Source organism: Acinonyx jubatus, chromosome X, assembly GCF_027475565.1.
Source record: "Acinonyx jubatus isolate Ajub_Pintada_27869175 chromosome X, VMU_Ajub_asm_v1.0, whole genome shotgun sequence".
Lineage (NCBI taxonomy): Eukaryota > Metazoa > Chordata > Mammalia > Carnivora > Felidae > Acinonyx > Acinonyx jubatus.
In genome coordinates, this window is record NC_069389.1 from 32,872,713 (window position 1) to 32,884,956 (window position 12,244).

Genomic DNA, 12,244 nt, shown 5'->3' on the forward strand with positions numbered 1-12,244 from the left:
TTTCCCCATTGTATTTTCTTGACTCTTTTGTCATAAATTAATTGACCATATATGCATGGGTTTATATATGGACTGTCTATTCTGTTCCATTGATCTGTGTGTCTGTTTTTATGCTCATGCCATACTGTTTTTATTATTATCACTTTGTAATATAATTTGAAATCAAGGTAGCATGATGCTTCCAGCTTTGTTCTTTCTCAAGATTGCTTTGGCTATTCAGGGTCTTTTGTGATTCCACACAAATTTTAGGATTGTTTGTTCTATTTCTGTGAAAAATGCCACTGGAATTTGGATAAGGATTACATTGAATTCATAGCTTTCTGTGAGTAGTATGGGCATTTTAACAATATTAATTCTTCAAATTTATAAGTATAGGATATCCATTTATTTGTGTCTTCTTAACTTTCTTTCATCATTGTGTTATAGTTTTCAGTTAACAGATCTTTCACTTCCTTGGTTAAATGTATTCCTAAGTATTTTCTTCTTTTTTTTAAAGGTATATTATTGTTTTTGATACTTATAAATGAGATTTTTTTTCCTTCTCAGTTTTAATTTATAACATACTAAATATGCGTAGATATCACCCAAATAAACAGAAATGCTTTGGAGCATTACCAAGGTTTGAGAACTGCTAGCTTAAGGGAATGCTCACCATACAAGCTGGCCTCATTTTTGTTCTTGCAGACAGTTAAATTACTAGTTCATCATCCTGATCTTGTGGAAGTTTGATTTTAGGATTTGTTGAGCAAATCTTAGTCCAGAGACTTAGTCTTTACTTCTGGGTTTTCCATGGAAGCCTAAGCTGTTCAGTGAGCCCCTTTGACTTGACTTGATCTCAGGCACTGATCAGCTCCCGAGATATCTGTTCAGCTCTTTTACCTTCAACTTTTGTTTTCCCACCTGGACCCTTTGGAACTTTATTCTGCACAACTCAGGGGTCAGTTAAAAATTTGAGATAATTTTATCTGCAGATTCAGAGCCTCCTTCACTGTGGCTTTCTCCTCTCTCGTGTTTCCTCAATTTCCAGCCTCTCTAGCAATCCTATCTCTGTCCTCCAAATTCTCAACTCAGTAAGACTATAGCCTTCTGCTTGAGCTCCGTGTTCAGTTCATCAAGCAAATGGAAGAGGCTTCAGAGGAAACGCCAGTGAAATTTGGAGCTCATTCAATGTGTTTCCTTCTTTTAGAGTCATATCTTCTCCAGTTTTTACCTGCTTTTGGTTGAGTTGCAGTGAATTCAAACAACCTTTTTTTTTCTATGTTTTTCCGGAGTTATAGTTATATGAGCTACACTCCTGTTAACGGACGTGGAATTCCTGTCTCTTCCCATCTTTGAACCAAGATCCTCCTCCTCAACCATGTCCTCCTCTGTGGGGAGAAAACTGAGTCAGTAGCAGGTCATTGAGAATATGGTTCTCCTCCACCTATGCGGTGTTGCATAAACTTTTCTTTCCCCACAATCTGCACAGTGAGTCTGATTTAACATTCTCTTATCTGGGTGGTTCCGATGTTGGGCCAAGGACCATCGTGAGACACTCATTTCTCCTAGTCTACCCCTTCAGTCTTGGTGGATGGTCATATATCCAATATCTCGAACTCACCCTTGCATTTTGTGATCAATTCACATCATGACATATGCTGTTTTAAAGCATACTTTCTGGTTTTGGACCATTTTATGTCATTGTAGACTTATGGTTCTAGTTGACATTAATCACGATCATATTTTTGGTGCTCAAGTTGTCAGCACTCAGGCTTTAACCTACATCCCCATCAAGGTAGAGTTTTTCTAATACCCTATGATGCTTCCTTTGTGCTCCTTTTCAATTTATTTCCTGACAGATGAAACCACTTTTGTGTTGGTTTCTGTCACTACAGAAAGTTTTGCCTGTTAAAAAATTTCACGCAAAGGGAATCGTACAGTATGTACTTTGGCAGTTTTTAAATTTTTTTAATGTTTATTTTTGAGAGAGACAGAGACAGAGTGTGAGTGGGGGAGGGGCAGAGAGAGAGGGAAACAGAATCTGAAGCAGGCTTCAGCCTCCGAGCTGTCAGCACAGAGCCCAATGTGGGGCTTGAACTCACGAACCGTGAGATCATGACCTGAGCCGAAGTCAGACGCTTAACTGAAACCACCCAGGCACCTCGTACTTTGGCAGTTTTTAATATTTTGAATATGTCATTCAACTCTCTCCTGGAATACAGAGTTTCTCCTGAAAAATCTTCTGATAGCTTAATGAGGGCACCTTTGTAGGTTTTATGGTCTTCTTTCACCTGGCTGCCTTTAAAATTCTTTATCATTGACTTTGGTAATTTTATTGTAATGTGTCTTAGAGAATGTCTTTTTGCATTGAGATAAAAAGGTGTTTAATTCACTTTGTGGACTTGTAGATCAAGTTCTTTCCCCATATTTGGGAAGTTCTCAGCTGTTATTTCTTTAAGCTCTGTGCTCACTTGTCTCTCTTTTCCTCCAATATACCCATTAATCTTGTGTTTGCTCTTCTAATGTAGGAGTCTGAGAGTACTCATTGAGTTTCTTCACTTAAAAAAAACCTTAATTCTCTCTTCTCTTCTACATGAATCATTTCTAAATCACTGTCTTCCACCTTGCTTAGTCTCTCTTCTGTCTGATCTGCTCTCTTTCCAATGCTTTCTAACGCATTCTCCACCTGATTTATTGAGTCCTTCAGCCCGAGAATTTGCTTCTTTTTCAGAAATTCAATCTCTTTGGTGAAGTAGTCCTTCTATTCATTAATTTAATTCCTGAGTTTACCGAATTGCGTTTTTGAGTTTTCTTGTAGCACATTGAATTTCTTCATAACAGCTAGTTTTAATTTTCTTAAGTTAGGTCACAGTAATTCCACGTCTTTGGGTTTGATTGCTAGAGAATTTATATTTTTCTGTTTGCGATGTTATATTACCATGATTTTTCATAGCGTCTGATGAAATGTGCACCTGCTGCCATATGTGCCGTGGAAAACACCTTTCTTATTTTTGTGAGGTTTTGTTTACTTTGACCCTCTTTTTAAAAATTTATTACTTAAGTATAATTGACAATGTTATATTACTTTCAGGGATACAACATATTGATTTGATAATTCTATACATTACTCAGTGCTCAGCATCTGTCACTATAGTGCTATTACAGTATTACTAATTTCCCTATGCAGTACTTTTTATGTCTGTGACTTACTTTATAACTAGAAGTTTACACCTCTTAATTCCCTTCATCTATTTCACCCATCCTCCCTAGTACCTCCCTTCTAGAAATCACCAGTTATTTTCTCTGTATTTAAAAATCTTAGTCTTTTTCATTTATTTGTTCATTTGTTATTTTTGGTTTCCACATATGAGTGAGATCATACAGTATTTATCATTCCATGTGTAAGTTGTTTAACTTAGCATAATACCCTCTAGGTCCACATGTCACATGTGTGTGCATACATGTGTGTATCACATCTTCTTTTTCCATTCATCTATTGACAGGCATTTGGGTTGCTTCCATATCTTGGTTATTATAAATAATGCTGCAATAAACATAGGGGTGCATACACCTTTTCAATTTACTGTCTTCATTTTCTTTGGGTAAATATCAGGGGAATTACTGGATTTTATGGTAGTTCTATTTTTAACTTTTTGAGGAACCTCCATACTGTTTTCCACAGTGGTTGCACCATTTTACCTTGTACCCAAAAGTACACGAGTGATCCCTTTTCTCCACATCCTTACCCACGCTTGTTATTTCTTGTCTTTTTGATTTTAGCCATTCTGACTGTATGAAGTAATATTTCACTGTGGTTGTGATTTGCATTTCCCTGATAGTGATGTTGAGCATCTTTTTATGTGTCTGTTGGTCATCTGTATGTCTTCTTGGGAAAAATATCTGTTCAGGTTCTCTGCCCATTGATTAATCAGATTATTTGTGGACTTTTTGGTGTTGAGTTCTATAAGCTTTTATTGTATTTTGACTATTAACCACTTATTAGATATATAATTTGCAAATACCTTCTCCCATTCACTAGGTTGTCTTTTTGTTTTGGTCTCCTTCATGTGCAAAAGCTTTTTCTTTTGGTGCAGTCCCAGTAGTTTATATTTGCTTTTGTTCCCCTTGCCTCTGGAGACCCATCTAGAAAAATTTTGCTAAGGCTGATTGATGTTCAAGAGATTATTGCCTATGTTTATTTTTAGGAGAATTATGGTTTCAGGTCTTTAATTCAATATCTTAGTTATTGTATTGGTTTTTTATTCAATATCTTGGTTTTTTATTCCTGTGTATAGTGTTAAGGAAGTGGTCCATTTTCACTTTTGCATGCAGCTATTCAGTTTTCCCACTGGATAGCCATTTATTCAACTCTTTTTCCCTTTGTATATTCTTGCTTCCTTTGTTAAAGTTTAATTGACTATATAATTGTGGGTTTATTTCTTGTCTTTCTATCCTGTTCCATTGATCTATGTGTCTGTTTTTGTGCCAGTACTATACCGTTTTGATTAATTCAGCTTTGTATTATATCTTGAAATCTGGGCTTGTGATACCTTTCAATCCCTGTTTTGTTTTTTCTTTCTCAAAATTACTTTGGCCATCCAAGGTCTTTTGAGGTTCCACACAAATTTTAGGATTGTTTGTTCTAGTTCTGTAAAAAAATGTTATTGGTATTTTGAAAGGGAATGCAATGAATCTGTAGATTGCTTTGGTTAGTATGAACAATTTACCAGTATTCTTCCAATCCATGAGCATGGCATGTCTTTCCATTTCTTTGTGTCATCTTCACTTTCTTTCATCAGTGTGTTATAGTTCTCAGATTGTAGGTCTTTCCCCTTCTTGGTTAAGTTTATTTCTAGGTATTTTGTTCTTTTTGGTATAATTGTAAATGGAATTGTTTTCTTAATTTCTCTTCCTGTTACTTTGTTATTAGTGTATAGAAATGCAACAGATGTCTGTTGTCTATCCTGAAACTTTACTGCATTCATTTATTCTAATAGCTTTTTGGTGGAGTCTTTAGGATTTTTGTATATAGTATCATGTCATTTGCTAATAGCAATGGTTTTACTCCTTCCTACCAATTTGGGTGCCTTTTATTTCTTTTTCTAGTCTGATTGCTTTGGCAAGGATTCCCAGTACTGTGTTGAATAAAAGTGGTGAGAGTGGACATCCTTATCATGTTCCTGATCTTATAGGAAAAGCTGTTTTTTTCACCATTGAATATGATGTTAGCTGTGGGATTTTCATCAATGGCCCTTATCATATTGAGGTATGCTACTTCTAAACCTACTTTGTGGAGAGTTTTTATTGTGAGCAGATGTTATATTTTGTCAAATGCTTTTTCTACATCTTTTGAAATAATAACATGGTTTTTATCTTTCCTCTTGTTAATGTGATGTGATATATCACCTTAGTTGGTTTTTGAATATTGAACCATCCTTCTATCCTTGGAAAAAATCCCACTTGATGGTGAATGATCCTTTTAATGTATCATTCAATTTGGTTTGCTAATATTTTGTTGAAGATTTTCACATCTATGTTATTAGCCTGTAGTTTTCTTTTTTTGTAGTATCTTTGTCTGGTTTTGTTATCAGGGTAATGCTGACCTTATAGAATGAGTTTGGAAGTTTTCCTGCTTCTCTTTTTCGGAATAGTTTGAGAATAGGTATTAGCTCTTTTAAAAATATTGTATAGAATTCACCTGTGAGCCATTGGGAGTTCTCTGATTATCAATTCAATTTCATTATAGCAATTGGTCTGTTCAAATTTTCTGTTTCTTCTTGAGTCACATTCTGGAAGATTGTGTTTCTAGGAATTTATCCATTTCTTCTAGGTTGTCCAATTTGTTAGCATGTAAGTTTTCATAATGTTCTCTTATAATTCTATTTGTGTGGTATTATTTCTCCTCCTTTATTTCTCACTTTGAGTCCTCTCTTTTTCTGATGAGTTCAGCTAAAAATTTATCAATTTTATTTATCTTTTCAACAAACCAACTCTTGGTTTCATTGATCTTGTTGGGTATTTTATTCATTTTCCCCTCTAATCTTTATTATTTCCTTTCTTGTACTGGCTTTGTGTGTTCTTTTTCTACTTCCTTTAGGTGTAAGATTAGTTAGGTTTTTTTGCTTGTTTGTTTCTTTGAAATATTGTTTCTTGAGGTAGGCCTGTATCACTATACATGTTCCTCTTAGAAATGCTTTTACTATGTCTTAAAGATTTTGGACTGTTATATCTTAATTTTTTTTTCTCCATGTATTTTTTTTATTTTCTCTTTTATTTATTCGTTGAGCCATCATTTATTTAGTAGTATGTTGTTTGTTGGCCTCCATGTGTTTGTGCTTTTTCTAGTTTTTTAAGTTGCAATTGATTTCTAGTTTCATATCATTGTGGTCAGAAAAAGTGCTTGAGATAATTTCAAGATTCTTAAATTTATTTAGACTTCTTTTGTGGCCAAACGTGTAATCTATCCTGGAGAATGTTCCATGTGCACCCGAAAATAATGTGTATTCTTCTCTTTTTAGGTAGAATGTTCTATATGTAGCTGTTAAGTCCACCCGGCCTAATGTGTCATTCAGAGACAATTGCCCTGTTGACTTTCTGTCTGAATGATCTATTCATTGATGTAAAAGTCCCCTACTATTATTGTATTACTTTCAATGTTTCCCTTTATGTCTATTAATATTTGCTTTATGCATAGAAGTCCTATGTTCAGTATATAGATATTTACAATTATTGTATCCTTTTATTTGATTGATCCCCTTTTCATCATGTAGTGCCCTTCTTTGTTCTTTACTATAGTCTGTTTTAAAGTCTTTGTTGTGTGATATAAATATCACTTGCCTTTTTCCATCCTTTCACTTTCATCTGTATGTGTCTTTTGGTCTGATGTAACTCTCCTGTAGGCAGCAGCATATAGATGGGCTTGGTTTCTTTTATTTATTCAGTCACCCTATATATCTTTTGACTGGAGCATTTAATCCATCTGTATTTGAAGTAATTATTGGTAAGTGTGTATTTATTGCCGTTTTTTAAGTTGCTCCCTGGTTGTTTTTGTAGCTATTTTCTGTTCCTTTCTTCTTTGGCTTTCTTCCCTTGCGATTTGATGGCTTTCTTTAGCACTATGCTTAGATTTTATTTTTTTGTGTGTATTTTACTATAGGTAAATTTTACCTATTTTACTATAGGTTTTTGATTTATGGTTACCATTGGGTTCATATGTAACATCCTACATGTATAGTAGTCTTTATTAAGTCGATGGTCACTTAAGTTTGAACACATTTTAAAATAGTAAATTTTTACTTCTCCCTCCATTATTTTTGCATATATATGATATATATATCATATATATAATATTTTACAGTTTTTTATTTTGTGTATCCCTGGACTAATATTTATAGATATAATTGATTTTACCATTTTGTGTTTTAACGTCCATATTGCCTATTTATAAGTTATTAATCTATAGCATGTTGGGTGTAGGTTTTTTTTCCTTTCATCACATTAAAGATATCATGCTATGCCCTTCTGGCCTGCAAAGTTTCTGCTGAAAACTCATCTAGTACACTTATGTGATTTCTCTTGTATGTAATTGTCTTTTCTTTTGCTACTTTTAAAATTCAATCTTTATCATTATTTTTGCCATTTTAATTATGATTAAAAGACCAACTTGGATTCATCTTCTTAGGGACTAGAGAGTCCTGGACTGAATGCTTCCTGGACCTGAATGTCTGTTTCCTTCCTCAGATTGGGCAAGTTTTCAGCTATTATTTCTTCAAATAAATTTTCTGACTCCTCTCTCTCTTTTCCTTCTAAGACCCCCTATAATACAAATGTTATGACATTTGATAATGTCAGAGTTCCCTTCACCTACTTTTATTACTCTTTTTTCATTTTCAGCTTGGTTGCTATTATCATCTTCCAGATTGCTGATCCATTTCTTTTCATTCTATCATCTGCTGTTGATTCCCTCTAGTCTATTTTCATTTCATTTATTGACTTCTTCAGCTCTGTTTTTCTATTTCTTTGTTGAAGTTCTCAGCACCTCCACTCTTTTCTCAAGTCCAATGAGTATCTTTGTGACCATTACTTTGAATCTGCTATTAGACATATTATCTGTTTCACATAGTTCTTTTACTTTGATTTTGTCTTGTTTTGTTTGGGACATACTCCTATGTCTCCGTGTTTTGTCTAATTCTGTGTTTCTGTGTTTTTGGTCTTAAAATTAGTGATCTTGTGTAAAAGAGGTCCTGTGGCCCCTTCTAGCACAATCCCACCTGAATGCCAGATTCAGACATTTTAGGGGTGTCCCGTGTCAGCTGTGTGCATCTTCCTGTTGTGGCTGAGCCATGGTTGCCTCCAGGTATTCTGTCTGCAATAACCTGCTTGGCCTGCTGTGAATGCATTAGGTAGGTTTGCTCCCTGTGCTATTGACGTGTCTGGCTGCAGTCACCACAGCCTCCTTAATAGGCCAGGCCAGTAATCAGCCCAGCTGTCTGCAATTAGCCTTTCTGGCACAGCTGCAGGTGCATCAAGGAGCAGAGCTTATTCCATAAACAGTGAAAAGGTCTGGTTGCTGGAACTGTGAGTGTTCTGGTGTGGCAGCACAATCACATTGGAGTGGTGCCAGTCGTGGCCAGGGCTGCCTGCCAAGTGAGGCAGGGCAGGAGTCACTTTGGAGGCAGGTGCATTGAGTAGAGTGGTTGCCCAGGAGATGGCCAGATGGATGGAGAGCGTTACAACTGGTTCCCATAGGCATTTGGCTATCTAGCCTGGGGAAGAGCAAGAAAAATGGTGCCCACCAGCACTTTTGTTCCTGGAGGAGTCTCTTGCAGATCTCTACTCCTCTGAAACTTGTTCTAAGATTAGTGGATAAATCTCCTTCGTGTACACCCCAGGCACTTATCAAACTGTTGGTTCTGTGCTATGTCTTGGGCTGTTTTTTTAGTATGTTGGCTTTTTAAGGGCAGGAACTGGGTTTCCTATCACTCTTGGACTGTCCCAGAGTTAAGCCCTAACAGTTTTCATAACCAGACATTATGGGCACTAGTCTTCCCAGTACAGGTTCCCAGTGCCAGGGGTGCCCGGTGTGGGGTCTAATTGTCTTGGTCCTCCGCGTTTGTGATGTCCCTCTTGTTTGCAGTTAGTTGTGCCACAGGTTTGGTTCCTAACCACATCTCTACTCCTCTTACCCTTTTTGATATTGTCTAAGACTAACTGTAAAGATCTGCTGTGCCAGTCTTCAGGTGATTTTCATAGTTATATACATGTAGTTGATGCCTCACTGTGCCCATGGGATGAGGTGAGCTCAGGATCCATCTACTCCATCTTATGAACGTCTGTTTACTTTGATTCTAATTGTTCAACTGGTTAGTAGTTAGGAGGCTTCCCCCCCCCCCCCAGAAAGTAGTGCTACAGCAAAAGTTTTTGGTTTCTCCTGGGGGAGCTGACTTGCCGCTGAGGTGGTGAGTGCATGTATAAAAAAAGCTGTCGGGAATAAAAGGTGGTGGCAGAGTTGGGGAGGTGGGGGAAACATGTGTTTAGCTTTTGTGGCTTTGGGTGTGGCCACGGACTAGTAGGGCTATCTTCGAGTGGAGGGTCCCAGAACATGGACTTCCCTCAATAGGGTGATGACCCAATAGGGTGCGGATCCACTTGACCTTTGACTGATACAATGGTCCACTGGGGAAAAACAAAAGGGCAGAATTGGTGCTTCCTCTGGTTTTAGCCTCCTGTTTATGTCATCACAGCTAGTGATTAAGGGCTTAACTCTTTAATTTTTGGCTTGTTGCTTCAATCAGCTATGCTATCACCTTAAAGCACAGTTCTCCCAGCTCAGCTGAGCACCTCCTGACAAAAGTAATGACAGTTTTCAGTTTTCCCTTCCTGAAGCACCACTAAGAAGCCCAGCCCTCAAACCCCTGACCACAATGAGCAAGTATGGCTTGTGCTTGAAATACAAAATGAGTTTTAATAAATTTGCTCCAAAATATTTTATTCATATAAGTTTTATATAAAAAAAAAAACAAAATAGAAGTAAGTTATGTGTTACACTGAATAACACATTGAAAGCATGTGTATGGTTGTGGTTTCTAATTTCTCTATAAAATCAACCAGCCATGATGGAATAAAGAGAAAGAGTAAATATCATATTCATAATTTTTTGGTACACTTCCAAGTACAAAAAGCATCATGGTAATTTTTAAGTGCAAAGAAAGCTCATATTAAAATAGACTTTAAAAATTACAAATAAAAATCTGTACATCAAGGATACTTTTAAGGCCTTTCCGTGTGCATGGCACTCTGTTGGACGACAAGAGCAACTGCGAAGAGAAGAGCCATGGCATCAGGTGTTGCAGGTCTGGCCCATTTCAGCCTGCAGGACCATCTCCTCTTTTCTCAAGGGGAAAGTATCAATCAGGTTGAAGAGGGCCACAGGCATCACCAGGGAGACATAGCGCTCCTTGTCCATGCCATGCTTATCCACTAGCACCATACTGAAGGAATAGAGTGGGATTCGCAGCAACAACCTACGGCAAAGAGAAGATTGTCAAACCTGGTTCTCAAGGGTCCCGTTGGACCAGCCAGCGCCCTATAGTGACACGGTATGCAGCATAAAGGCTTAATACCACGAAGGACTTACCCATCTAAAGACTCGTGCTACTCAAAAGATGGTGCTTGGACTGACAGCCATCACATGGGACGTTGTTAGAAATGGAGAATTCCATGCTCCACCCCAACCCTACTGAATTAGAATCTGCATTATTAGCAAGATGCCTAGATGACTGGTATGCACAGGTAAGGTTGGGTAGCACTACTTTAATTTTTTTCATGTTTATTTTTGAGAGAGTATGTGAGGGAGAGGCAGAGAGAGAGGGAGACACAGAATCTGAAACAGGTTACAGGTTCTGAGCTGTCAGTATAGAGCCTGACGTGGGGCTCAAACCCATGACCTGCGAGATCATGACCTGAGCCAAAGTCGGACGCTTAACCGCCTGAGCCACCCAGGCACCTCAGATAGCATTACTTTATGGTGGTCAGGAAGATACTAGGCCTGCATTGGTGCTCTATGCCAATGCATAGAGCTACAAGGTATGTCCAACAATGCTAACATTTCTTTTGCCTTAAATTGGAGTCAACTGAAATTTACAGACTAGGATTGCATAACCACGTACATACTAGAACTAGGTCAATGGTTAATAGGAGTGATTTGACCTTTTAGGGAATATTTGGCTATGTATGAACACATTTGTTGTTGTCACAGTAGAGTGGTGCTTGTGGCTTCTAGTGAGTAGAGGCCAGGGATGCTGCTTAATATACTACAACCCACAGGAAAGTATCTTCCGACAAAGAATTATCCAGTTCCAACGATCAAATAGTACTGAGGTTGAGAAACCCTGGACTGGGTGAAGCTGACAGAAATAAGTTTCTAAACACTGTAGCTCTGGCCCATTCTGGCTTATTCAGTAGCCAGCTCAGGACTGCAGTTAGAGGAGATTAAATGTGGTCTATACCCCAGGTATATTAATTTGGTTAACTATACTTTCTTTGTACCTCAAAGTCTGATGTTTTTTTTCTACTCTACCACACTAGAATTTATACTGGGTAAGTTATTTTTATATCAACAGAAACATGTTTAGATGAAAGAAGTCAGAGAAAGCAAACAAGCTGGTAAACTGAGCCCACTGATAAAATTGAGAAGACACTGGGTGGGCTTATTTTATTTTTTAATTTAGTTATCTAGAGATTCTGTGTAAGGTAGAATACACACTGCCATCTGTATGTAAAGTGAAATATTTTTCCTCACACAAAAGGATCAAGGGAAAAATAGTCACTACTCAAAATCCAAACTGATTACGCTTTCTTCTGCCTTTTAAGAGGGAGTTTCAGGGAAGATGAGGACAATTTATATTTTATCTCAGTGGGAAGCTAAACTGCTAATCCACTGCTAGTGACTAGAAATAAAAGACGTTAAAATATCTCCATCAGGTCTCCTGAGGTAGTAAGATGACTGAGAAATGCATTAATGAGTGTTTGTAGACCATGAAGTGAATCAAAATGGAGAGAGAAACTGCGGTGCATCTTCAAAAGAGGAATATTTAGTGTTTTTCTGGGGGAGGGGAGAGGGATTACCTATGGCAGAGGGGTCCCAGAAAACAAGAGTAGAAAAGAAAATGGGTTTGGAGGGAGAAAAAGACCAAGCAATGTTGTGGCTGCAACCGGTGGGAAAGGGCAACCAATGAGGAATTGGAACATTTGATGTTATAGTGCT

At 37.4% G+C, this 12,244-nt stretch overlaps 1 protein-coding gene across 3 annotated transcripts in view; it reads right to left on the reverse strand.

The window, feature by feature from the left end:
- Window positions 1-9,950: 9,950 nt before the first annotated feature.
- SRPX (sushi repeat containing protein X-linked) overlaps window positions 9,951-12,244 on the reverse strand; it is a 111,081-nt gene continuing 108,787 nt past the window's right edge. For all 3 annotated transcript variants that reach the window (XM_027054123.2, XM_027054121.2, XM_027054122.2), the window contains one exon: window positions 9,951-10,502. In XM_027054123.2, coding sequence (XP_026909924.1) covers window positions 10,319-10,502 — 184 coding nt within the window. In that variant the 3' untranslated portion in view covers window positions 9,951-10,318. The remainder of the gene's footprint in view (window positions 10,503-12,244) is intronic.